This window comes from Myotis daubentonii, chromosome 7 (assembly GCF_963259705.1).
Source record: "Myotis daubentonii chromosome 7, mMyoDau2.1, whole genome shotgun sequence".
NCBI lineage: Eukaryota > Metazoa > Chordata > Mammalia > Chiroptera > Vespertilionidae > Myotis > Myotis daubentonii.
Window position 1 is genome coordinate 74,409,629 of NC_081846.1, and position 24,467 is coordinate 74,434,095.

Consider the following 24,467-nt stretch of genomic DNA (forward strand, 5'->3'; position numbering starts at 1 on the left):
AAGATTGTCTGTAAATAAAATGCAGCCCTCTCCCGGGACCTAAAGTTGGACAAGAAGATCAACCTATAGTCAGCTCTTCCAATTTCTGAAATGATTTTATGTATGCTTCTAGGATATAACCACTTTCTGGAAGTGGGATCTAGACATTGGTAAAGAGAGAATTTTTGTGGAGGCGAGGGTAGGATAGGCAGTGTGATAGACTTAGAGATGCAAATGGTGGTTTTGTTTGTGTTTAAGAGTCTATGGCAAGGAATAGAAGTCTGAGGATAAGCAGAGGAGGAACAGCTGGTGCATCCTTTGCAATAGGGTCCTAGAGCCCCTCACTCAGGCTTGGCAAGGGCTTAGGGAGGACACTTGGCCCTGGATTGCTGCTCTCCCTCCATACAGAGAGTGATGTTGTATTAGAGAGATACTCCACCCGCAGCCTCAGGAACAAAACATCTGGAAGCCACACTGGGGACCCAGAACACTCTGGAATAACCTCCTTCCCCAAAGCCACAGCCTGGGCACACCCAGGGAGAGGAGGGTGGGCCTGGTGGATGGAAGTCAGTCCTCCTGCTCTTAGGACCCAGGGCCCCAGGCGGCTCTACTTCAAACCTGGCCCTTGACTACCTACAAAGTCCTCTCTCATTTCTGTGTTGGGGTAATAGTAAGAGGAGGAGAAGGAAGCTTCTTTTTTCCCCCGTGAAATTCCCCCAAAAAACTTCACTTTTTGTTGTGTTTTATTTTTTAAAGGCTGGAAACCAATCACAATTCCACTCCCTTTCCTCAACATATCTTTCTCCTGTGAACGCTCTGTGATTCTGGGTAGGAACTAGCTTTGCTTTGCTTATTCTATTGAAGCAGTTGCCTGGGGTCTCACCCCTGGAGGAGTGACTACCTCTCCGGACCTTGGATGTCCCATCTGTTCAATAAAGGGGCCGATGGACGATGTCTACATCCTCACCCACCGCAAACGTGGGAGTCCGCGAGCCCCACTGCCTTTTCACTTTTCTACTCGAGTGTCCAGCACAGAGATAGTTAACGGTTAAGGATCTCTTCGAAGGAGAGTTTATTAACAGGGGGCTGAGGATCGCCAGCAGCAGGTTTGCCACCTCACCACGCCCCTCTCCAAGAAGGAGGTTGCAGCGGGGTCTCCTCTCTCCTCTTCTCCCTCGCCGGCGCCGGGTCCTCGCAGCGCAGCTCCGCGGGTCGCCGGGACACCCAGCTGCCTCTACAATTCCCTCACCCGAGGGAGCCAGGACGCCACTCCTGGCTCACGGTCCTGCCGCTACCCCACCTCCAGGTCCCTCCTGACTCCCACTGTTTCCACTTCCCAGATCCTTGCAGCCGCGCCAGAGCCACTTGGCACCCCTTGCTCAGGGCTCTCCCAGGCAGGGCTGTCTAGGAGCGGGCGGGGTCCGGGGGTCCCAGCTCCAGCCCGGTCTCCCAGCCCCAGCCTTTCAAGTTCTCAGCCCCCACGCCCGCCCTGCCGCGCCGAGGACCCAGTCTTCGCCCCCCTCCCCCCCAACTCCCCAGGTGCTCTCCGGGACCCTCCTTCCCGCATCCTCGCAAGAAGACCTCCCCGCTCTCACCGCCCAGAAAAGCAAGCGGGTTAGCAGGAGGGCGCCGGCCACCCAGCCCGGCCCTCTGCTGGGCAGGGGCGGAGGAGGCACCGAGCCTCGCCGGGTGCCCTGGCGCGCTCAGCTCGGACCCGCACCCGCACCCGCACGGCGAGACCGGACCCCTGAGCAGCCTCGCGCGGGAACCCGGCACCCAGGCGCCCGCCACGCCGCCTCCAGCCCGCGGACGCCGCGGGCGCTCACCCAGACCCAGGCCCCCTCCACGGAGGGGCGCGCGCGGGGCCCGACCGGAGCGCCGCCCTCCCCTCCCGCCCGCCCACCGGCCGGCGCGGCGCTGCGCTCGGATCCGGGAGGGAAGCGCGCGCGGTGGCCCGGCGCCTCAGTCCGTCGCCCGAAGTGGAGATGCGCCAGAGGCCGGCGCGGGCGCGCAGCTCCTAGGACGCCGCGCCAGCCGGCACCATGCGCCTGCGGCCGCTGCCCCTCGTCGTGGTCCCCGGCTTTTTGCTGCAGCTGGTGAGTGCCCGCCGCGCCCGCCGGGCCGCGTTTCGGCGGGAAAACCGCACGGGCGGCCGATCGGCAGCGGAGCCGTCGCTGCTCGGACCCGGGGCTGGGAGAGCGCGCAGGGGAGAGAGTTGGGGTTGCCTCTCCGAGTTGGAGGTGAGAGTCGGGGTTGCAGTCGGGGGGCCGCCGGGCAGGTGAGGGCGTAGCGAGGGTTGGGACTTGAAGGCTGGGGGTAAAGTCGGCGGAAAGTGGCCGGGAAGCAGGCGCGAGGGGAGCCGGAGGTTTGTTGAGAAGCGGCCGCGAGGGGTGGAGAGGAGAGGGATGTGGCGAGGATGGGCTGACAGACCTGCCCCCAGCCCAGAGCGAGGGGCTTGGTGGTTCTAATCCTTCACGTGGTGTTTGTCCGGGTGCCCGCAGACACCGCTCCCAAACCGCCGCCTCGTGCATCCCCCCCTTACGCGGCCAGTTAGTGGCACCTTTCTGGGGGGAAACTCGGCTAAGAGGCCGACTGGGGTGGGGGGCAGACTGCATTTCTCTTCCCTTTGCATCTGGTGCTGGTGCTGGCGGCGACGCGGGATGTAACTTTCACACCCAACTCCGCGCAGAGCCCCTCTGGCATCTCCACGCCGTATGTATGCCCCCCAAGACCTTTCCTGCCGGGTCTGGGCGGCTCCGGGGCGCCGAGGGAGGGTATTGGGAGGTGGGTCAGGGTCTCCCGCGAGGCTAAGGCGACTGTGGGCATTGTATCTCATTGCTCTTTGCCCCCCCCCCCCCGTGGCGCCCAGTTTCCTCCTCCTGAAATATACCTGTGTACTGTGTGTATTGCTAGTTAATTACATCGGGGGGAGATCCCCAGATCAGACCTCCAGGAAGACAACTTTTAAAGTAAAATCGCAGAAGGGGACTACTTGGGCTCGGTCTGCGTCTGTGATGGATTCCTCCTGCTTTGCTGGCACCGGTCTTGACAGGGTGCTGTTGGGTTTTCTCCAGATACACGGTTTCTTGGGCGCTCATACAGGAGACAGTTCGCTCAGGGCTGTGAAAGCAAGACGAAGGAACGCAAGCACTTAGAGAATGACGATCCCTCCCTCCTTCCCTCTCTCCCTCCCTCCCTTCCTTCCATCTTTCCTTCCTTCCTTCCTTCTCCTTCCTTCCTTCCTTCCTTCCTTCCTTCCTTCCTTCCTTCCTTCCTTCCTTCCTTCCTTCCTTCCTTCCTTCCTTCCTTCCTTCCTTCCTTCTTTCCTTTTTTCCTTCCTTCCTTCTCCTCCATCTCCTATTATTTTCAGGGAAAGATCAACTAACTTATGAAAGTTTCTTTATGAAATGTAATATATTGGAGAGGCAGAGATACTTTGCAAGTTTTGAGGGTGGAAGAGACTCCAAAAGGTATTAGAAAGGGAGACGTTGCTGCAAGGAAGGGCCGGTCCACTCTTGTTACATGGGAGTTAGCGTCACCTGCTCAGCATTAACCAAGAAAGTCTTCACTGGCGTCAAGAAGAAACGCTCCAAAGTGTCCTTGAGTGAACCAGCACATACTGTCTATATGCAACACTGCATGTTAAAGTAAATGTTACATTTAAGTCAGGCATTATGCAAGCAACATATATGTCACATTAGTCTTTAGCATCACTTGCTTTTAAAAATGTTTACTCTTGAGTCCAATAAAAGGCGATATAATAGAGCAGTACTTGAATGGTATATGTAAATAAAATTCTAAAAGCCTGGGGAAATCAGGGACTTAGGGAGCGTCTTCAGAATATCTTCATGAATATCTTAGTTCATTCATTTAATTTTGCATTTAGTGGCCATGAACTGTGTTTCTGTTCCACTGTATTAGGCTCTTAAAGATGAGGAGATATATTTCAGCATGTGATAGGAAAAAGTTCTCCTGTCAGATACCATATTGCAAATATTAGATTTTTTCTTCATCTCCACAGTCAATAAGGAATAGGAACTACATCGTGAAGGTATTGCATACACTCCTTAAGAGCTGGATTCTAATATTGCAGCATGGATTGATTGATTAGTTTTTAAGCAAGCTCCTGTCAAATTCTAATCCATTTTGGATTGTGCTTGGGTTGTAATGTTTTTGCTCCGGGAGCACTTTATCAGGGTAAGTGAGGTGGGGAGCTGCAACTGTGTGATAAGCACACATCACTTACACTGCCATCCTGGACAATAAAGGCTGTTTACACTGCCCACATTCTTAGAGCTGTTTCTAGGGGTTAGGATCTGAAGGGAAAGGGGAGATGCTGGGCAGGGTAGGTCTACATTAAAACACCCCCAGTCCCACCATGTGCCCCACCCCAGCAAGTATCAAAAAGGACAAGTCATACTTTGGCCCTTCAGATGGCTTATAGTTTTACTGTACCCTTTTCAACTGATATTGAACTTCTTTGCTAAGTCCCAACAGCAAATGGATAAAATGTTTTTATGATTTTAAAACTAGTTTTTTTTTTAAATTTTCTAAGAACCGTATGCACATAGATCTGTCCTTGTAGGCAAAATGCAGGGGTGAAGTTGAGTTATTGTTGGAATTGGATTTTACTCTTCTATCCGCATTGCCAGCCTGAAGAATATACTTTTTAAAAATGCTAAATATTTTTAATGAGTAGTGGATTCATTTGGGGATATTGAAATTTAATTTTAAGAAAATTTCCTGTTTCATCTGAAAGCAGCCTTATTTGGGAGTTGGACCCCCTCCCCCCATAAGCTACTAACCCCATAACACTAGTACAAAAACTATAATGTTTTTACTTATTTTTGTGATGTTTCAAATTTTTGAGAAAACAATAAACTGAATTGATAAATATTGCAGGTAGCCTATGACATATGTGTGTATGTTACCTGTTTGCCGGGTTTTCCTGGACTGTGTCTAGTGTTTTACTAGAAAGGTTGCAATACTTAATTAATAGGATTACTAGGCACCTGCAAAATTTAAATATCAATCCTGAATGTATTATTTTCTTAGAAATTTTTATTTAGCAACCTATCTGTATAAAAAGATTTGCAGTGCATTCTTTCTTTTCTGCCATTTTATGAAGAGAAAATTACCATTTGAAATTAGTATGATAATAAATTGAGTGTTATTTCATGACATAGTCCAGAATAAAGACTTCTCCAATGACAACTTCTTACAGATTTGCATACTTTATAACTCATAATATGTGTGGTTTTTGCCTTTAAGTAAAATGCAAATTATGAAAATAATGATTAAATTTAAATGAACAATTAGGTTGACATTAAGATAAAATCTAGCTACGATTTTTAAAATAAGTTCATTATACATTTCTACTTATTTTTCTGTGATATAATGATTAGTTTATAAAGTAAAATAGCAATTGAAAGTAATGCAAGTTAGAAAATTTTGAGGAGACTACAAAATCAGAATGCTTATGAAGCAGGTGTTAGAATTCTAAGTTGACTCTCATTACATAATAGCATGCCACATAAACTTAAGGATATTTTTGTTTATCTTAACAAATTAATAATTTTTATTTTTGTTTAGTGTGATATTATAACATTTATTTATTGCCAGTTCTGTACACGACGTGATAGATAACGCATGACTGTTTTTCATTCAAAAATCACAATTTCCCTCATACAATTTTGATCAATAAACATCAAATCGGTATTTCCCAGTGTAGGATCAATAGTCATCTGTTGACTAGATGTCTGTTTGAAGGAGAGGAAATATCATTTTATGGTTACAATTTAAAGTTGGCTGGGCTTTCAAATTAACTCTCCTCCTTTAAAGTATCATGATCTTAGGCATTTTAAAAAATGAGAATTAGGGTTAGACATTTAAGTCTTCTATTCCAGCCCCTCACCACTTGGGACAAATTGTGTTCCTTTGGCCTATTCTGAGATTATGTTACCTGGTTCAGTTTTAAATGCCTTCCACACGGGAACTGACTCCTCATGGGAACTTATTTTATAGCTTAGTTCTGGATATTTTTCTTAATTATTTTTTATTGTTTCTGACTAGTGGTCAAAACGCTAAAGAAAGCAGAAGGCTCTTTTGAAAAAACCTTTTAGAGGTTTTTACATTGTCAGCTTAAAATGTGTAGCACTTGCAAATCGAATGAATTAAGAAATGTTGATATTATAATGTTACCCACCTTTTACCTATTGAAGAGCTAATCAATACATTTCTCATGATTTAGTCATTTAGTAGCAGCAATCAAAGATGAGTGTAAATGTGTCACAGGTTTGTGGTTTTGTAAAAGCTCTAGGACTGTCTTACTGTTTACATATTCTGCAGACTTCTTTACCTGAAGCTTTGCTGGGTAAGATTTGAAAAAATAATTACAGCTGCACAGTCAAGTGCTTACAGTTAGGGCTGTGTCAGCGTTTCTGTAAAGAATCTCATTTCTATCTTAGCCATAAGCATTATTGCCAGTTAGAAGCTGGCATTTAATATCTTGATTTGAGAGTCAATTACTTTAAAGCTGCTTTAAAAAATTGGTCCAAATGATTTTGAGCACTCATCCATGTGAGGCCACTCTCCAGGTATTATTGTAGTACACAGGATGATGATTTAATAAAGTAATTTCTATGTTATTCTTGCACAGTGGTTATAATGTAAATTGTAATATGTTTAAATTATTTTAAATTATTTTTTCCACTTAACCTTGTTATTGCACCACTGTAAGATTTTGTAACACTATTTCATCATGAATATTTTTAATTGTGCCAAATTCAGATAGCCTAGTTACTGTTTTTATGAGTCTTTATTATTAAGAACCTATTTGAACTTTTTATTTGTTGTGATATGAACAATGGTATTGATGACAACTCCATTCTTAGTTCATTATCCTGCTCAATAAAAAGGATCTAAAGCAATTTACAGTAAAGATTTTATATTATAGAAAGTATTCTAAGGTATTGTTGATTGAAAACTTCCATTTTATGGTATTTTTAATGTATGAAAATCTAGATAAAAACCTTCAAGTAACTGTTTTTTATGCTCTAAGATTAGTATATAGTAAAGAATTCTATTTCTTTAACTACTATTAAAAACAAAAGTTTTGTTACTCAAATCCAAAAGCTGTAGGATATCTTTTCCTAGACAGATTATTCAATAAATTAAAATAGTTGTCTTTAAAATTGCCATTGTTGTAAATTGTGCCTTTCTTAGATTTATGGATCTATGGAAAGAGAAGTGAGGAGTTTTATGAACGTAAACCACAATGATAATAATGCTGTCTTAGATTTCATACGCTTACATTTTTCAAGTTCTTTCACAGTTTATCACATACTGTTCTCCAATAAAACTACAAGATAGAGAAGGCCATTTTAAATGTTTCCCGGTGTGTGTTGGAAAGAACAATGCATGTAGTGTCAAAAGACCTGGGTTCTTCTCTAGTCCATGTGGGTCAGTAGGTTGGAGCATCCCCATACACCGAAAGGTGGCGGGTTCGATTCCCAGTCAGGGCACATGCCTGGGTTGCATGTTCCATCCCCAGAAGCAACCAATCAATATTTCACTTTCACATTGAGGTATCTCTCCCTCCTTCCCTCCCTCTCTCCTTCCTTTTCTCCCTCCCTTTTTCTCCTTTCCTCTCTCTCTAAAACCAATAAAAGCATGTCCTTGGGTGATGATTAAAAAAAGACCTGGGTTCTACTTCTAAATAAATTGCAAATTCAACCAGTGGTTACTGACTGTTTTGACCCAGGCCTTACACTGAGTCTTTATGAGAACAGAGCAGTAAAGAGAATATAACAGGTTCGAGGGTGTGCGTGTGAGTGTGGACATGTGGGTGTGTACGTATCTTGGCAGGTCATGTCACAGCCCTGGACCCCTCATCTGTAAAATGAAGTCATTAGTGATAAAGTAGATGAAAAATTATTTCTAACTTATTCCTTTTTAAACAGTGTTTCTGAATTTTTATTTTTTATGAATTACATCTTAAGTTACAGTACAATTTAATGTCTTTTATACAAACATAATTGCTTTAAATATAAATTTTACATCAGAAATAACATTATATGTGTAGAGGTAGATTTAAAACTGCAACACTGCTTAATTTTATCCCTGATTATATAAAAGGAAAATTTAGTGACGCTAGGCAAAAGGAATTGACACTTATTTAACACATAATAAACAAAAATCAATAAAATTTTATTAAAATGGTGCATTCAGGACTTTGCTTCTTCTATACAATTTTTAAATTGTAAACTAGTAACCATTAAGTCATTGTTTTTATTGAAATAAAAAGTAGATTGGCTTTTACTTAAATTCTAATTACTAAAATAAGGAACATTACTGTTTAATACTATACTTCAACCAGAAAACTAGTATGTGACCTTTGTATGCCTCAGTGGAATTTAGCCAATTTAAATCAGGAATACTTATAAACTAACGCCAAAGCTTTCAGGAGTTCGGAGGTAGATGGTACAACATTTTTTTAAAGAAAACCAACAAATAACTGGCATGTGAGACCCATCAAAGGTAGAGAAAATCGTTAATTTCTTAACATGAGGAAACAAGCCAACTGAAATAGCCTGACTCCCGGGTGCAGTCCAGCTATGCTTTAAACAACGTAAATGTCTTTAAAAATCAACCTTGACTATGTGATATTGCTGTTTTTGGCCAAATAAGTGATTCTAAGGTCACTAAAAACACTCGTGTAAATCTCTTCATGCAAGAATATATAAAATTGTGACTTTCAAGCATTGTCATAAATACTGACCATTTTAAAATCTCATCTGTTTTACCCTTAAGTTACATAGATGTATATTTAGTCAATCAAAACAGTAGGTAGCTAAAGAAATCGTCTAGATTGTGCCGAGCTGGCACGGCCACGGGTGAACCTGAGAGGGGGCGGTGAAGGATTTAGAAAAGACAGACAAGAGAATAAAGCCGGGGTTAGGTAGGACACTGCCCTCTCTGATGGAGAGACAGCACCACGGCCTGTAGCTGAGTCTTCATTTTATAGCCAGATGCCACGAGGCAAAGTAAGGGCGTGGTTACATTGTTGCGGGTTTCGAATCTACTCAATTACATGTACTTAATCAAGCATTTTTTACTTGCTGCACCTCCCACAGCCCATATCACTCAGCCATGTGGGACCACAGGTTTGGACCCTAAGGTCAAGTTTACAACTATAGCCTTTGGCTATAATTGTGCTGGGACTCGCACATGAGGGAATCGTGCCCAGGCTTGAACCTGTCCAAATGCTGTAGCTTCTCGCCACACTAGATTATTTGAGGGGAGAGACTGCATGTATAATTTACATGGTTTTTAAAAGCCCATATGATTTCCATTCCAGAATTCTATCTCCTACCTTTGTGTGTATGTGGCTCAGTCAGTGAAAGCAGTTGAATATGAAAATCTGCACAGTATTTTGAAGGAATTATGGATACAAGTGAATAAGGACTCCCACCAACCTCATAACATCCTGTGGTAATGATCATTTTTCTGAATAAAGTTTTGCATTTGGGTAATCCAAAAAGAACACATTGGGGATCGGTGTAAGGAATATGGTCACAGAAATGAAAAGGGAGGTGAAGTTTCCAAAGGTGTGCACTCCATAATTGTGAATTTACCTGGTGCTCCCCTGTTGATGACTTCCAAATTGGTACCCCAGTTCCTACCCTATTGTGGCTCCAAGGCCACATCGCCATAGCTTACTGTTCATTGTTACCTGGATGTCTTACTACCAAAGCCACACACATCCTCCTGAACAAGTGCTTCCAACATTCGTGGATTCAGATATTGAAGTTACCACCTCCTTCTTTTTAGTCTGGTATCTTTGTTTCCGGACAAGTGACTTGGTATAAAGTATTCTTCCACGTGTGCGATCATGTGGTTCATCTTCACATCGGCTCTGAAAGGTAAACAGAGCAGTTATTGCATCGATTTTGCAGGTGAAGAAACAAAGCAGTGAAGGTTTCAGAGATGGACCGTAGACCACACAAATGGGGACCGTTGAGTTGCCCATCCAGCCCAGCCCTTGGGTCAAGACAGCACCCATTTGTGACAGAACGTTGTGAGACCCGTCACTGACACCCAGAATGGTGGGCTATGCTGAGGTGGACCTCAGCTCATTCATTTTAGGAATGTGTTCAACAAGTCTGTCATCAAATCAAACAAGTTAAACAGAACAAACGTATTCTGGGAATGTGCTCCTTATTTAGGAGTTCTATTTAGAATTTAGTCTCACGGAGTTTGAAGCCCAGTGCTCCAGCTTCTTTGTAGTTTGAAGGGTATGTTGATGGCAAGTAATGTGGTTCCACTTAGGACCAGCAGAGGATTTGAGAGTTCCCCTGATTTCTCAAGATCTCACCCTCTACCACTTCAGATTAAAATCATGGGCCTGGCCAGACATGGACAAAAAGAGAGAGAGAAAGGCCCTACTTTCTAATAAGGGCCATGCAATTCTTATTTTCTAATGGGCAGGTGGGGACTGTCTGGTGGGGGAGGCCATCTATTACTGCAGGAGCTCAAACATGTGCAGACCTTGTGAGCATTCATGTACAGCTTTGTTTTACCAGTAACATACTTGTTCTTGCTCTCACACTCCCTTTCTTACGTTTTATAAAAATATGTGTCTTACTATAAAGGTAGTATATGATAGTGGATGTTACTGGCTCTCTACTCAAGTCCTTTTGGGGCCTCTTTTTGGCATTTCTATGCCCCCTTTTGCGTTTTTATTTTACTACTAGGCGCCTGTAGTAGTAAAATAATCCTTCCTTCAGAGGATGTCCTCAGGTGTTGGATGCACCTCGCCAGAAAGCACTGGGAGTCAGACTGCTGCTTCCTTCCCTCCAGGGTGGTTCCTGACACATGACTGATGGGGGCCCGGATGAGAAAAGCCCTGCTCCTTCGCTCCCAGATTCAACTAATACTCTGGAGGGTCCCCGTGGGAGGAGGCTGACGCTACCCTCAAGGGGACGTGGCCTGACATCACACATTTCCATGGCGTCCTCCCATTCTGTGCCCTACCGCCCCACCCTGTAGCAGACTTCTCTGGAGCAGTTCATTATAAATCATTTGCACTCAAACACCACTCTGGGCGGGTGTCTGCTTCTGGCGAACCCAACCAGAGATTTTTGTTTATTATTTTTAAGTATTCAGAAATGTTTATAATAGCCATTCTCACCCCTGCCTGTTCACAGTAAGAGGTATTCGCTGTTAATATTTTAACAATGTGTATTGTTCCAGAAATTATGGCTATGTATGCTTTTATCATCATTCTTATATCAGCACAACATAATGTTCTATAACATAGTTTAATGTAATAATATATTGTGGCCATTTTAATACAATGTAGAATAATTCATATCTTTGAGAAGCCTTAGTATTTCATGGCATTGATGAGCCATAATCATTTAATCAGTCCCTTATTAATTTCCTAATTGTGTTGAAGTATTTTAAAAAATTTTAATCTATAAAATGAATTCGGAGAATTGAAAATACTAATCCAGTGCTGGGAATATACAATATTAATTTGGATAAATATAAATTTTCCCTGAAATGCAGTACCACTTACAGTGTATATGCGTACCTATATCTTTATCCAGATAGTGTATTTTAAAAATTTTGCCAATCTGTTAGAGAAAAACACCTAATTATTTTAAAAAATCCTATAAATTCCAGCCAAAGTGGCTCAGTTGGTTGAGCGTAGTCCCGTGCACTGAAAGGTTGCGTGTTTGATCCCCAGTCAGGGAGCATACGGAGGGCTACTGATCTGTGTTTCTCTCTTACATCGATGCTTTCTTTCTCTCCCTCTTCTTCTCCCTTTTCTTCTCCCTTTCTGTCTCATCGCCCCTCCCTTCTTTCGGGTGAGGTTTTAAAAAGAAATGTACTATATATAACTTATTAGGAAGGTGAAGTGTGTTTTCATAATAACAATTTGTATTTCTTTATGGTTTTCCTTTTTAAATAATTCCCCATTTTTTAATTCATTTTTTTCTACAGCCTTTAAACTTCTAATTACATTTTATATTATTCTCGCACAATTGTTTATTTAATTATTCCTGAATACTTTATGTATTATGGCATTGTTGTGGATACCATTTCTATGCCTGACATTTAAAAATTATTTTTTGCTGGAATATGAGGAAAGCTATTTATTTTACTACATTTGTTTGTATCAGTTCTATTTCTGAACTGGATTATTAGTTTTAATAATTTATAATTGGATTCTTTTGGGTTTATATATAGACAATCATATTATCTATAACTAATTTTATATTTGTTCTTTGTATTGAACTTTTATGACTCTTGAATTCAAATTTATTCTGCCCATGTACTGGTTAGAACCTTCAAAATATTATTGACTAACACTGTGAACGTGGATTTTTTTTTTTATGATTCCAACTTTAAACTTTACTAAATATGATATTTGCTTTTCATTTCTAATAAATAATCTATCAAGTTAAGAATGTACTTTTTCCATATCAGAATAAACCTATGTTGATCTTAGAAGTTGATTTCAAGTTGATTTCAGATACATTCTTATCATTCCTCAAAATGGTGCTATGTTTTTAAAATGTTAATTTGTTTATGCTTATTTAAAATAGTTTTCCTAAAATTAAGCTGCTTAAAACAAAGTTAAACTATCTATGTTTTAATACATTGATAAATGTGTTTTTATGTTTAGTATTTTATGTAGGAACACTGATTCTATATTCATAAGTAAAATATAGCAATGTGAAACATCAGGTTTTGCCTCGGGATTATTCTAGGATCACAATTAGAAAAAAATCTGTTTTTCCCCCTCAATTCTGGGAGAAGTTAAAATAATTTAGAATTGTTTTTCCCTTGGAAGTTTGTTGAGAATCATTTTAATTCATTTGAGTCATTTTCTCTTAGGCAAGGAGATCTTTTATAAACATTTCATTTCCTTTATGGTTACTTATCCATTCAGACATTTTTCTTCAACCTTTATGGAATTCCTTTTATTAATTTTAAAAGAAAATTATGCATTATTTGTGTATCTTTAAATTTATTTAGCATACATTTGTATATACTATTACCTTGATGTTAAAAAAAAATTACTCGATTCCTGTGAATTAAATTCCCCATATTTCCTCCCTAGGCTTGTATTGATTGTTTTGGGACAATAGTAGCTAAGGGACTGCCTTTATTCTCTCTACAGGTCTAGCAGTGTAAATAGAAGCTTTCAGCGGCAGATTCCATAGTTAATTCCAATGTGAATGAAGCCTCAGCCCTCTTTCTACTCAATGGCGGACCTTGCAGCATCCTGGTAGCTGCCCTAGTCAGTGCCTGTGGGCAAGGCACTTCCAGATCCTCTGTGCCAAGCTTGGGGATGGGAGGAAGGTACTCTGTGGTGGGGTAAACCCTGGCTTACTGTGCTCACCTTCCTTTGGTTACAGACTGCTGAGCACACTTGGTTTTTCCATCATCTGATTCACTCTTCTTTATATCTTCTAGAGGTCCTCAAATTGTGTTGATCTTGGCATTCATTCTGGGTTTCACCTTCCTAGTTCATTTCCTTGGAAATTTGGGAAAGAGGCAAGGTAAATATATTCACTCAGCTTTCTTTATTGCAACTGGAAATCTTTTAGTCATTTCTGGCTCATCTTTCTTTATCCTCTACAATATCCATTCAGTCACAAAATCCTATGAAAATTTTCTTCCAAATCCTTCTGTAAACTGTCTCTTCCCTCTAGCTGCTGCCATTTCATCACTACAGCAGCCTCCTCACTGGCCGACTTTATTCCAATATGAGCCTTCTAAATTAATTTCACATGTCACAGAATCATCTTTTTTAAATTCTCTTTTATAATGCCACTTTACTATTAAGAATTGGAGTGTGATTCCTTTTTTCTTAACACATTGAGTCTAAATTTTTCTTTCTGGTTTTTCAGCTTTGAATCTCTCATCTACTATTAATCACATACTCTTAACGGCAGCCAGGTCTTCATTCTTAATACTCCACAAATACTTCAGAGGACAGGGAAAGCATAGGTCTTGATGTCAGACTGACTTGGTAGTTTTATCTTGAGCATCTTGATGAACCCAATAAATCTCAATTTCAGTTTCTTTCTTCAGAAAATAATGATAATTGTAGCTATCTCTTATGATCCCTATATGTAAAAATGTAAAACGCCTAGTAGCTAGCATTAGCTTAATAAAGGTCAGTTTTTATTTTCACCTGCAACAGCGTAAGTTCTTTGTGTGCAAGCAACAGAAACTGACTCTGATGAACTTAAGGAAGAAATTTATGAAAATAGGGCAGCTTACAGAAAAAGCTGAAGAATCAGGCATTTCTAGAGCAGAATCAAGAGTCTAGGTGTCAGGAAAATATCAATTAGCCAAGATGATGAAAAAATGCCAAACTGTTTGATATGTTGTTATTGTTTTTTAAATTTAGGCCTTGTTCCACTTCATTTAAGATGTCATGTTCTGGTTGAAAGAGCCTGGTTGGCTTGGGTCATATATCTTGGCTTGAGAAGGGTGGGACACTTTGATGAACAGTTCCACATATCTTGAGAAATCAACTGTATGTTCCAATTAGAGAAATTTTTATCAAAGCCCTCACTAAAGGAAGGCCTCTGTTAGAAAAAGACCTACAGAGAATACCAGTTTTAGGTCTTTATATTATTAATCAGCACAGCCTTTCACTCATAGACAACCAAAGATCATGAGACACTTAAGAGAACTCATCATCAAAAAAGATGGACAAAGAGTAACTAACAGAACCTATCCTGGAGGGAATAAGTAATACAAGGGACATATTTTAATTTTAAAGATTCCTAACTAGTATTCTCAGAGACAAGAAGATATTGCATCCTGAAAAGATGAGCAGGCTGCATCTTGAAGAAAGCAACTGGGTGACGAGAAAGAATTCTTAGAAATCAAATATATGACTGACAAAATTTAGAAGTCAGGGAGAAGATGGAAAAGGATAGGGCTAAAGCCCTTGCTGATGAAGTGTCAGGTGAAGTCAGGACATAACAGAGCCAAAAGACCAAAATGGGAAATCTGAGAGGACAGTGAAGAGACACAGGATTAGTCTCCCGTGAGGAGCCCCAGAAACAGATGATAGGCTATGAGGGGAGGAAACGTAATCAAAGAAACAGACTTGAATAGGCTGAAAAACAAACAAACAAAATTCTGGAGAAATTTCTGAACGCAAAAGAGAAACAGAAAATACTAAGAGCTTTCAGAAAAACAAAATAAATTACTGACAAAACAAACACACATTTCATTCACCACACTGGATATTAGAAGCAATGGAGTGATGTCTTCAAGGTTCTGAGGGGAAAGGAGTATTGAACTGTCAGATAAATTATCAATCAAGTATGAAGGGGGAAGGAGGAGGAAGAAGAGGAAGAGAAAATCAGAAAATTGAAAATGGTATTTGGTGCATGCAAGGGTCTCAGGGGAGTTACCACTCACTCCATATGGAAAAACCAGGGGTGGGTGGGAAGAGATCAATCAAAGAACCTGTATGCATAAATGCATAACCCAATGGACACTGACAGTAGAGTGGTGAAGACCTGGGGTGGGAGGCTGGGGGGATGATGGCTAGAAGGAGTCAGTGTGTGTGGGGGGGAACAGGATATGTAAAGTTTTCAACAATAAAGATTAAAAAATAATCCACAGGGAAGTACTTCCTCAAACCAAGAAAGAATTGGGGGCCAGGGGCTGGTGTGGGGTACAGTGGTATCTTAGTATGACTCAGAAGAAGTGAAGGAAACTAGAGAGGGATCTCTTAGCCTCTGACCCTGGGAAGGTGTGGGATTTTATTTCCTTTTCTGCGGTGCAGTCGTACTGTGGCTCTAGTGGGAATTCCATTTAAATCATTTCAGTTTCATAAATGCTGTTTATTAGTTTGCTGTGTTTGAAATGCATTTCTATACCCAGCATGAATGATTTACATATAGTTTAAGAATGGAATGTAACTATAATAAATATTTAATGACCTAAAATAAAATAAAACTTTGGAGGTAAAGGGAATACAAAAGGTGAGGATAGTCAAGCATGATAATTTTCTTATCTTTCATAGTAAGAAGCTAAGAAGCTGTCTGATGTTAATAAATTAAGAAATAGACTTAAAGGTTTAAAAGCTACCAAATAATAGAATAATTAAAAATAATTCAACAATAAAAATTTAGCATGTGAATTTAACTATTTACCATATTCTTTTATTTCTTCTATTATTTAAATAGATTAGAAAAATAAATTTAAAATAAGCATCTGGAAAAGGCATTTTGATCTTAAAATGTGAGTTCATATTTGTGTATATCTTTTTCTGTAGTGTTATTTGACAAATATTATTTCTATATGAATTTCAAAATAAAGAAGCTCTTATTAGCAGGGAGAGCTGCCCGGCAGTGGTAGAAACATGCTCATTAGGCCATGGATTCCCCTCACTAGGAAATGATGAATGTGCTCCTGACATAGATTGTGGTGACAATTTTATGGCTGTATACTTGTCTTTAAGCTCATCTAGTTGTGTATATTAAAAATTTACAGAGTTTTATATGCCAATCATGCATTAATAATGTGGTTAAAAAGTGGGTAAGCAGAGGTCTTCTGTTGGCTCATGCTATAAGGGCAGCTTTTCTCAGCCTTGGCATTATTGAATTTGGGGCCAAGTAATTACTTGTGTGTGGGGTAGGGTGGGCATGGGTAAGGGAAGCAGTGTTCTGTGCATTGTAGGATGTTCAGCAGCATCCCTGACCTCTACCCACTAGATGCCAGTACCACACTGTCCCAGTTGTGACAACCAACCATGTCTCCCAACATTGACAAACGCCCGCTGGGGAGCAAACACACCCCAGTTGAGAACCACAGCTGTAGCGGATTCTTGGCTGTGAGAAGCTGAACCAAGTGACCTCTTGGATCTCTCCTAATTAAATGCTTTTGTCTTTGAACTGTTGGAAAGGAGTCAGCATTTTGCGTAGACCTAGTTTCTTTCTTAATACTTTTTTTTTCCATCTCAGGCAAATTTCCTTTGGTTCAGTTCAATTCAACCAATATGTATGAGTGCCAACTCTGTGAGGCACTGTGCCCAGTGCACATATCTCTATTTGACAATGTTTCCTTTCTAAGATAAATGAATGAGTGATTCTCTTGCTGTCCCTCACCAAAGGATAGTCACACATTTTGTTTTGCCTTAGGTACCGTGCAGATCTCACCAGTTGTTAGGGATGGCTCAGAGAGTTTTAGTAATGCCCTCAAATTTCCATATTTTAAGATGCAGTAATGAGAAAATACTTTGTAACATAGCAAATAAAACAGAAAATAACCATTACAAATAATAGTTGGTTAACAAAAATGTGAGCTAAGTTACACTTGATGTGCATATTTGTTGAAATTAATAATATAGTGGGTTACATTCTTCAAAGAGTTTATCACAAACCCAGATTATATTATGGCTATCAAAACTAGAGAGTCCCACTTTTGAGGGGAAAATTTGATCCAGTGTTTTTCCTCTAAGATTTTTAAAAGTAGCTTAAAACTCTTAAGTTCACTCGTGGGAACTAGAATGCAGGTCCTTTTTATTGAAAAAAATGGGGTTATTCAAGTTTACTGAAATGTAAACTGTGTGTTACTCTAATTTTATAAATGGGATGAATCACTTTCTTCTACATTGGAATGCAGTTTATTGTTGTTGTTTTTTGTTAATCTTCACCTAAGGATAATTTTTCCATTGATTTTTAGAGAGAGTTGAAGGGAGGGAGAAAGAGGAAGAGAGAGAAATAGCGATGTGAGAGAGACACACAATTGGTTGCCTCCTGTACACGCCCTGACTGGGGCCAGGGATGGAACCCGCAACCCAGGTTCATGCCCTTGACTGGGATTCCAACCCATGATCCCTCAGTGCTTGGGGCAATGCTCTAATTACTAAGCAACACCAGCCAGGGCTGGAATGCATTTTTAATTTTCTTTGTATCTGTGAAAGTATACTGTGAGAATTGCATCCTTTCCTCCAGAGATAAACATGGTAAAAAATAAAGAAATGGAATATCTCCTGATGTCAAAACTTAAAATGTATTTTTATGAAATTATAGCTTTGCATAAATAATGACCTTACTTATTGGGATAAAGTGAGAGCTACAGTGGACTGTACCTGGGCTGTCACTCTGTCCCTTTATATCATGGAAGGTGAGCCTTGCCATAGGCTCCTGTAGCATGTTCTTGCTCCTGCCTTTAGACATACACACATACAGGCCCACAAATAACATTAACCACATCAAAAGTGGTATCTCTTCATTGGCAAGAGGGTGTCTTGTCTCTACCTTGAAAGTTGTAGGCCTATGTTATGCCACTGTCTCTCTCTGTACAAATGCCTAAACAAGCCAGTATTTGATAGACTCTTAACTTTCATCAAAGACTAAAGTGGGAAATGGCCACAGGAAAACACTTTTTGGTAACACTTATATTTATACTTTCACTCATCTCTTCATTCAACAGTTAAATGGCTGCTGTAGGCATGGCACTATGCTAAGCTTTTCCTTGAATGTGCTCTTAGGGAACAAAAATATATTTTTTAGATAAAGCAAATACCTTATTTAAATAATGAGAGTTTCAACTCAATGTTTCTTTTTTTACTTTCCTACTAAGAAGAGCAGAGCTAATTTAGAGCTCAACTGTGACAAAATCCTGTGCCTAAGCCCAATTTGTCTCCCATTATATAGTTCTTGATCATGTGAGTATTCTTTTACACATGGTTCTTTCCTATATAGCTTATATCTTGTACCTTGGAGATACTTTTAGAAAGAATATCATCTTAAATGTCTTCGCTGGATTTTCACCTTGCTGCCCTGATGTGCCTGAAATCTGATGGATTCATTTTAATTTCAATTATGTGGGTATGAATTTTCTCTAAAATTTTCCTTCTGAAAATTGAGGTGGTTGGACTCTGTGATTTCAAGTGCTGGTCCATGGGCTACAGCCATAGTGAGAGTATTTTCCATGTTACATCAGTGTGTCTTGGGTAGGGCCAATGCACCAAGCAATGCTGGGACCAATGCACAAGCGATGCTGGGACCGGCCAGATTTGGGAAACCCTAGATCAGACCGTCTCTCAGATGTCCTTTGGATTTATGAATATATGATGCTGTCAGAGCACTGGCCTGTCTCTAGGGAAAGAGCTGCAGTGGCACTGATCACACTGCCAGGGTCAGAGGGAGGAGAATGCCTCAGGTCACAAGGGGTTTTCACAGCTTTTGCAGACTTCTCTCCAAAGGTGTGTTGAGTGCTCCTCTCTGGGCTCCTGTACCCCCAGGGCACACTTCACTGTAGCATTTACCTCATGGCATTGTGATTGTGGGTGCACATCTTATGTATATTCCTCTAACCAGTGGTTCTCAACCTTCCTAATGCCGCGACCCTTTAATACAGTTCCTCATGTTGTGGTGACCTCAACCATAAAATTATTTTCGTTGCTACTTCATAACTGTAATTTTGCTACTGTTATGAATCGTAATGTAAATATCTGATATGCAGGATGTATTTTCATTGTTCGCGGCCCACAGGTTGAGAACCGCTGGAACTCAGTTGAAATCTACGGACATCAGTCTCTACCACACCACAGCCAACCACGAATGAACTATTGAAAGAAATAACGCAGTAACACCCTGTGCATAGGTTGTACTTGAAAGCCAGTAGAAAACTACCAATAACAGATTATTAGGAAGAAGTCTGGGTATATTTAACCTAAGCCCTTAGTCTGCTAATTCAGTGTCACTGACCTCCTTCAAAGGGTGCCTGAAGCCCCTTTGTTTTGGATCGATGGATTTATATAGGAAAAAGTCTTAACTTTTCTTAGTATTGACAATATCATCATAAGTATCGTCTGGGACGAGATTTCTATGCCTAGGTTAAAGCACCGCTCTAAAATAAACAGGTTGACCTGATTCTCTCAAGACTAAGTCTATTTTCTTCTATTAGGACAAGGAAAAGATATTTACCATAGCCAAGGAGCTGGTTGTTTACCCTTTATTTTTTAAAAAACATTTTATTGATTTTTTACAGAGAGGAAGGGAGAGGTATAGAGAGTTAGAAACATCGAATTAGCTGCCTCCTGCACACTCCCTACTGGGGATGTGCCCGCAACCAAGGTACATGCCCTTGACCGGAATTGAACCTGGGACCCTTCAGTCCGCAGTCCAATGCTCTATCCACTGAGCCAAACGGTTAGGGCTGTTTACCCTTTAGAAGTAAATACAGATAGCCACAAATAAAACTTCATGCTTATTCACAGCCGCTTCATAATGCTTTATAATCTCTTCCTATCATTATTATTGACTCAGGTATTTCTAGTACAATATGCCATGCTGTTGTCCTATTTAGCATATTGATATTTATATAGGAAAATGTATTTCTTTTTTAAAATATATTTTTATTGATTTCAGAGAGGAAGGGACAGGGAAAGTGAGATAGAAACATCAATGATGAGAGAGAATCAATCATTGATTGGCTGCCTCCTGCATGCCCCACACTGGGGATTGAGCCCGAAACCCTGGCATGTGCCCTGACCGGGAATTGAACCATGACCGCTTAGTTCAAAGGCCAACCACTGAGCCATGTCAGCCGGGCAGAAAATGTAATTCTAAAGTTTAAAGTAAATTGTTTGAAAGAAAAATACCTTGAAAATAATGATTTAGACATTTAACAATTTTAAATTTATGATCAAGATTCATAATCTGGTTTGTAATCCTGAGATTTTAGTGCCTTTCTACGTTAATCTCTTTAGTTTATGTATTATTTTTCGTAAGGTAATGGTTTTAATTTGATGTTATTTATATACTAAGGGCACTTTCTTAGTATAGCTTAATTTACTGTCTTTACAAATTATAATCACTATGCATCAGATTTTTATTTAGTGGGAATCAGGTGATTATTTCATTATTGAGATTTTTTAAAACTTCAAAGGCCTGATGTAATTTTAATAATCATCACTTTACCTATCAATAAGCACTGTAACTTTTTTTGTAACAGTGAGATATCCCCAAACTCTCCCACCGACTGTATAAAGTAAATGTAATGTAAAGTAACGGTGCCCATAAGCAGGTGCGCCCTGACCCGAGGAATCATGCAGAGCTCTGTAGGGATGGTTCCTCTTCTCGTTAAACTAAACAAGCGAATTTTCAGCAACTCAGGGAGTGGACCTACTTTCAGTTGAAGAGTATTATCAGTAAACATTATGATATAAGTGGAACGCAGGCCACGTGCCCCCTCCTGTGTGATAAAGATCTTCCCTCTTTATCTACTGCATCCTCACATGGGCTGGAAGGAGCAGTATTTGACGTTTCATCCAGGAACAACTTTTCTTCTGGATTCTGAACAATGAAAATTTAGGGTATAACAAGCTGAACTTCTTATATGTTACACAATATTTAAATGAGTAGACCAAGTAATTGAGCAAATTTCTTCTATAATATTTGGGTTTGACTTGTTTGTCTTTGGATTTATATTGAAGACATGTAGAACCAAAGCAACTGTATCCAAGTTGTTATTAATTGAAATGCCTGCAATGGAAGAATAGCATTTTATTGGGCCAGCAGTGGGCAAAGGCTGTCATCTTTGTCATCTTTGAGTGTTTTTAATGAGAGATCTGAAGATTTTATATTAAAAATTCTGAGATGCTTCTGGATAAAGTGTAAATCATGGAGAACGATGCCAGTACTCGGGTGAAATCTGGTTCCTTTGGTGGTGTAACAAAATGGCTCGTGTTCTCCTATGACCTCAAGTTGACCTTGATGATATAAAAGAGTAGCTTGAGGCTCTCCTTTGCTGATAGGTCAGGAATAGGCTAGAACGCTACAAAAGAAGCAGAAGTCATGAATTTTGTCTTCACGTCTCTCTTCTCCCCCTCACATACACTTACACCTGAACCTGCTTCCAACAGAAACTCCATCTAAGCTCTTTCTCTGGGGACCCATGTTGTCCTGGCTACTTCCCAGTTCTCCATATGCCTGAGTTCTTATCCAGGAAGGAAAGTCTCTAAGTTTCAGTTGTGTCTGACCCTTATGCTACTCTGGGTTTTAACAAGCCTAATCTAGACTTTCCACCTTCGTCACCCTGTGTTCTGAAGAGGGATGATGTTTTGTTTGCTCAGCTCTACTCTCATGCCACCCTCTTTGAACACCTACCAGTACTTTAAACGGGGAGCTTCAGACGCCTGGCTTTTCGCTTTCTCCATCTCAGAGCTGCTAGGTTTCTCTTTAGCTGAACCTGCCACCTTCTTTTTTATCTTCAGATAATACCCACATTTGAATGCCTACCATGAAACACATTTTGCTTTAGATAATGTACTTCAATCAGACTCTTTGAAAGTTAAATATTCACATATCTCCAAGTGGCCAGAAAACCACTCTCCCAACTTTATTTTAGTGAACTTTGGGGGTGGAGGAAGATGTGTCTGGGTACTATAGCCCAAGCCTCCTTTCACAGCTTCAAATGGCACAGAAACTCCCTTAGATTTTCAACATACTCTCTCAGAATAGCAATCATTTCTGTGCCACAGAACATGCGTTAGCTTCTTGCTGAAAACCAACAGGAGGCACAGCAGATGTGTTAGTAAATCACAGAAATTTCAAAACCACAAAGAAATACATCCAAATGCCTTTGAAAGGCTGTGATGCATAAATGGAGTATGCCATGATCCCATGATCCCCTGACTATTAGGGACCTGGCCAAGAAACTGGCGGTCAAGGTTGCCCCATTGTTAGGACAATTGACAGGCAGAGGTGATTGGTGAGGCAGAGGAAAAATGTTTGGCGTAGGGGTTAGCCATGGACTGCTCTAGTGAACGGATTAGTTGAGGGTAGGCAGAGCACAGACAGGGAAGCCTGGAATGGCCTGGATAGGCTCAAATGGAGGGGAAGGTTGGGATGAATTGTGGCAGTAGGTCAGGCAGGAGGAGAAAAGCTTTGGACCTTTATGGATCTCTGAGCTTCAGATAGAGCCAGCTCCAGCCCTTAAAATCCCCTCAGGGTGGATGTGAACCTGCAGCAGTATTACCCAGTTATAGGCTTGTATGTATAGAATCTGGTTGAGTCAGGTGGCTGCTCTTGTCCTAGATATTTGCTTGGCAAAAGGAGCTTTGGCCTTTGCCCTGAGCTCGGTTTCTGTAAAGAATTAAAATTCTTCTTCTCCTGCCAGCATTTGAGTTTTGAAATATGGCCCACATCTGCTCTGCCAGCCTGTCCTCTCAGTCCTGAGTCTGGCACATTCATCTAAGAAAGTAGCTATCAACCTTTAGTGTGCAACCACCTGGGAAGATTGCTAAAAATGCACCTATATGGGCTGCTGCCCAGGGGATGGACACCATGTGTTTTAGGTGGGGCCCGGGAGCCTGTATTTTAAACAGCATGTAAAGGGCTTCTAATGCAGGTTTTAGAAACACGTTGAGAAACAGCGGCGCTCTCCCTCCTGCGAGCATGCCTGTGCTTTTCCCGTCCCCCTCCCCCTCCCTGCCCCAGGCACATTACCACTAGCATCCTCACTTCCAAGCTCCAAGGGCCTCTCCTTTACCTTCATAACTTGTTTCCTAAGCCCATTTCTTCTAAAAATAAATAAATAGATAACTAAAGAAAGAAAGAAAATGGGGAGGGGGAAGAAACACTAGCTTAAAGGAGCTGGTTCTACTTTGTTTTGTAAAATATTCCTCTAAGAACATTATGGGTTTTAATGATAGACTTAAGGATCTTTTTTAAATTGATTTTTAAAGAGAGAGGAAGGGAGAGGGAGAGAGAGAAACATCTATGTGAGGGAGCATAACATCTATCGGCTGCCTCCTGCAAGACCCTGACCAGGGATCAAGCCTGCAACCCAGGCAGCAAGCACCCTGACTGGGAAGACTTAAGGATCTTGATGGAGAAGTCCAAAGCCGGGATCTTTTTGCAGTGGTTGAGATGTGGTTCCCACATGCTACATAAAACTTGTCAGGTCGAGCTGAGTGAACTTCAAACCTAAGCCAATATTGAGTATGTGGACAGACTCAGAATATGCTTCAGCAAAAAAGGGAGAATGATTTGTGGGTGAGTTTATTATTTCCATCTAGTACTTGGGAAGTGGGTAGCCCGTTTATCTTACTGCTGTGTCACCTAGATGTACGGGTATTTGTCCAAGGTAGGGTCAGGTTTCTTCGTTTTCCCAGTTATCTTTGAGAACAAACAAGTTATAGATGAGTTTTAACTTTCTGAGTTGGGAAAATAGAGTCTTAGAAGCCCTTTCCAGAATGATGGTTGATTTAAACACTTTATATAGGAATAGTAGCCCATCCTAATGGGAAGTTCATGGGGAAGGGAGTCCTGGGAAACATAGACTAGTCAAGGCGACACATTACAAAGCCACACTGCCATGAATCAGCTTCCCAGGGCCTCACCACTCACCTGAGTATTAACTGGGTGAAGCTGCACTGCAGGATATGCAGAGCTGAAGACCAGGGACTTCATGGTGACCCAGCAATA

At 40.9% G+C, this 24,467-nt stretch overlaps 1 protein-coding gene across 1 annotated transcript in view; it reads left to right on the forward strand.

Moving 5' to 3' along the window:
- Nucleotides 1-1,938: 1,938 nt before the first annotated feature.
- NXPH2 (neurexophilin 2) overlaps nt 1,939-24,467 on the forward strand; it is a 107,312-nt gene continuing 84,783 nt past the window's right edge. The window contains exon 1 of the mRNA XM_059702509.1: nt 1,939-2,075. Within this exon, the coding sequence (XP_059558492.1) occupies nt 2,022-2,075 (54 nt within the window). The 5' untranslated portion in view covers nt 1,939-2,021. The remainder of the gene's footprint in view (nt 2,076-24,467) is intronic.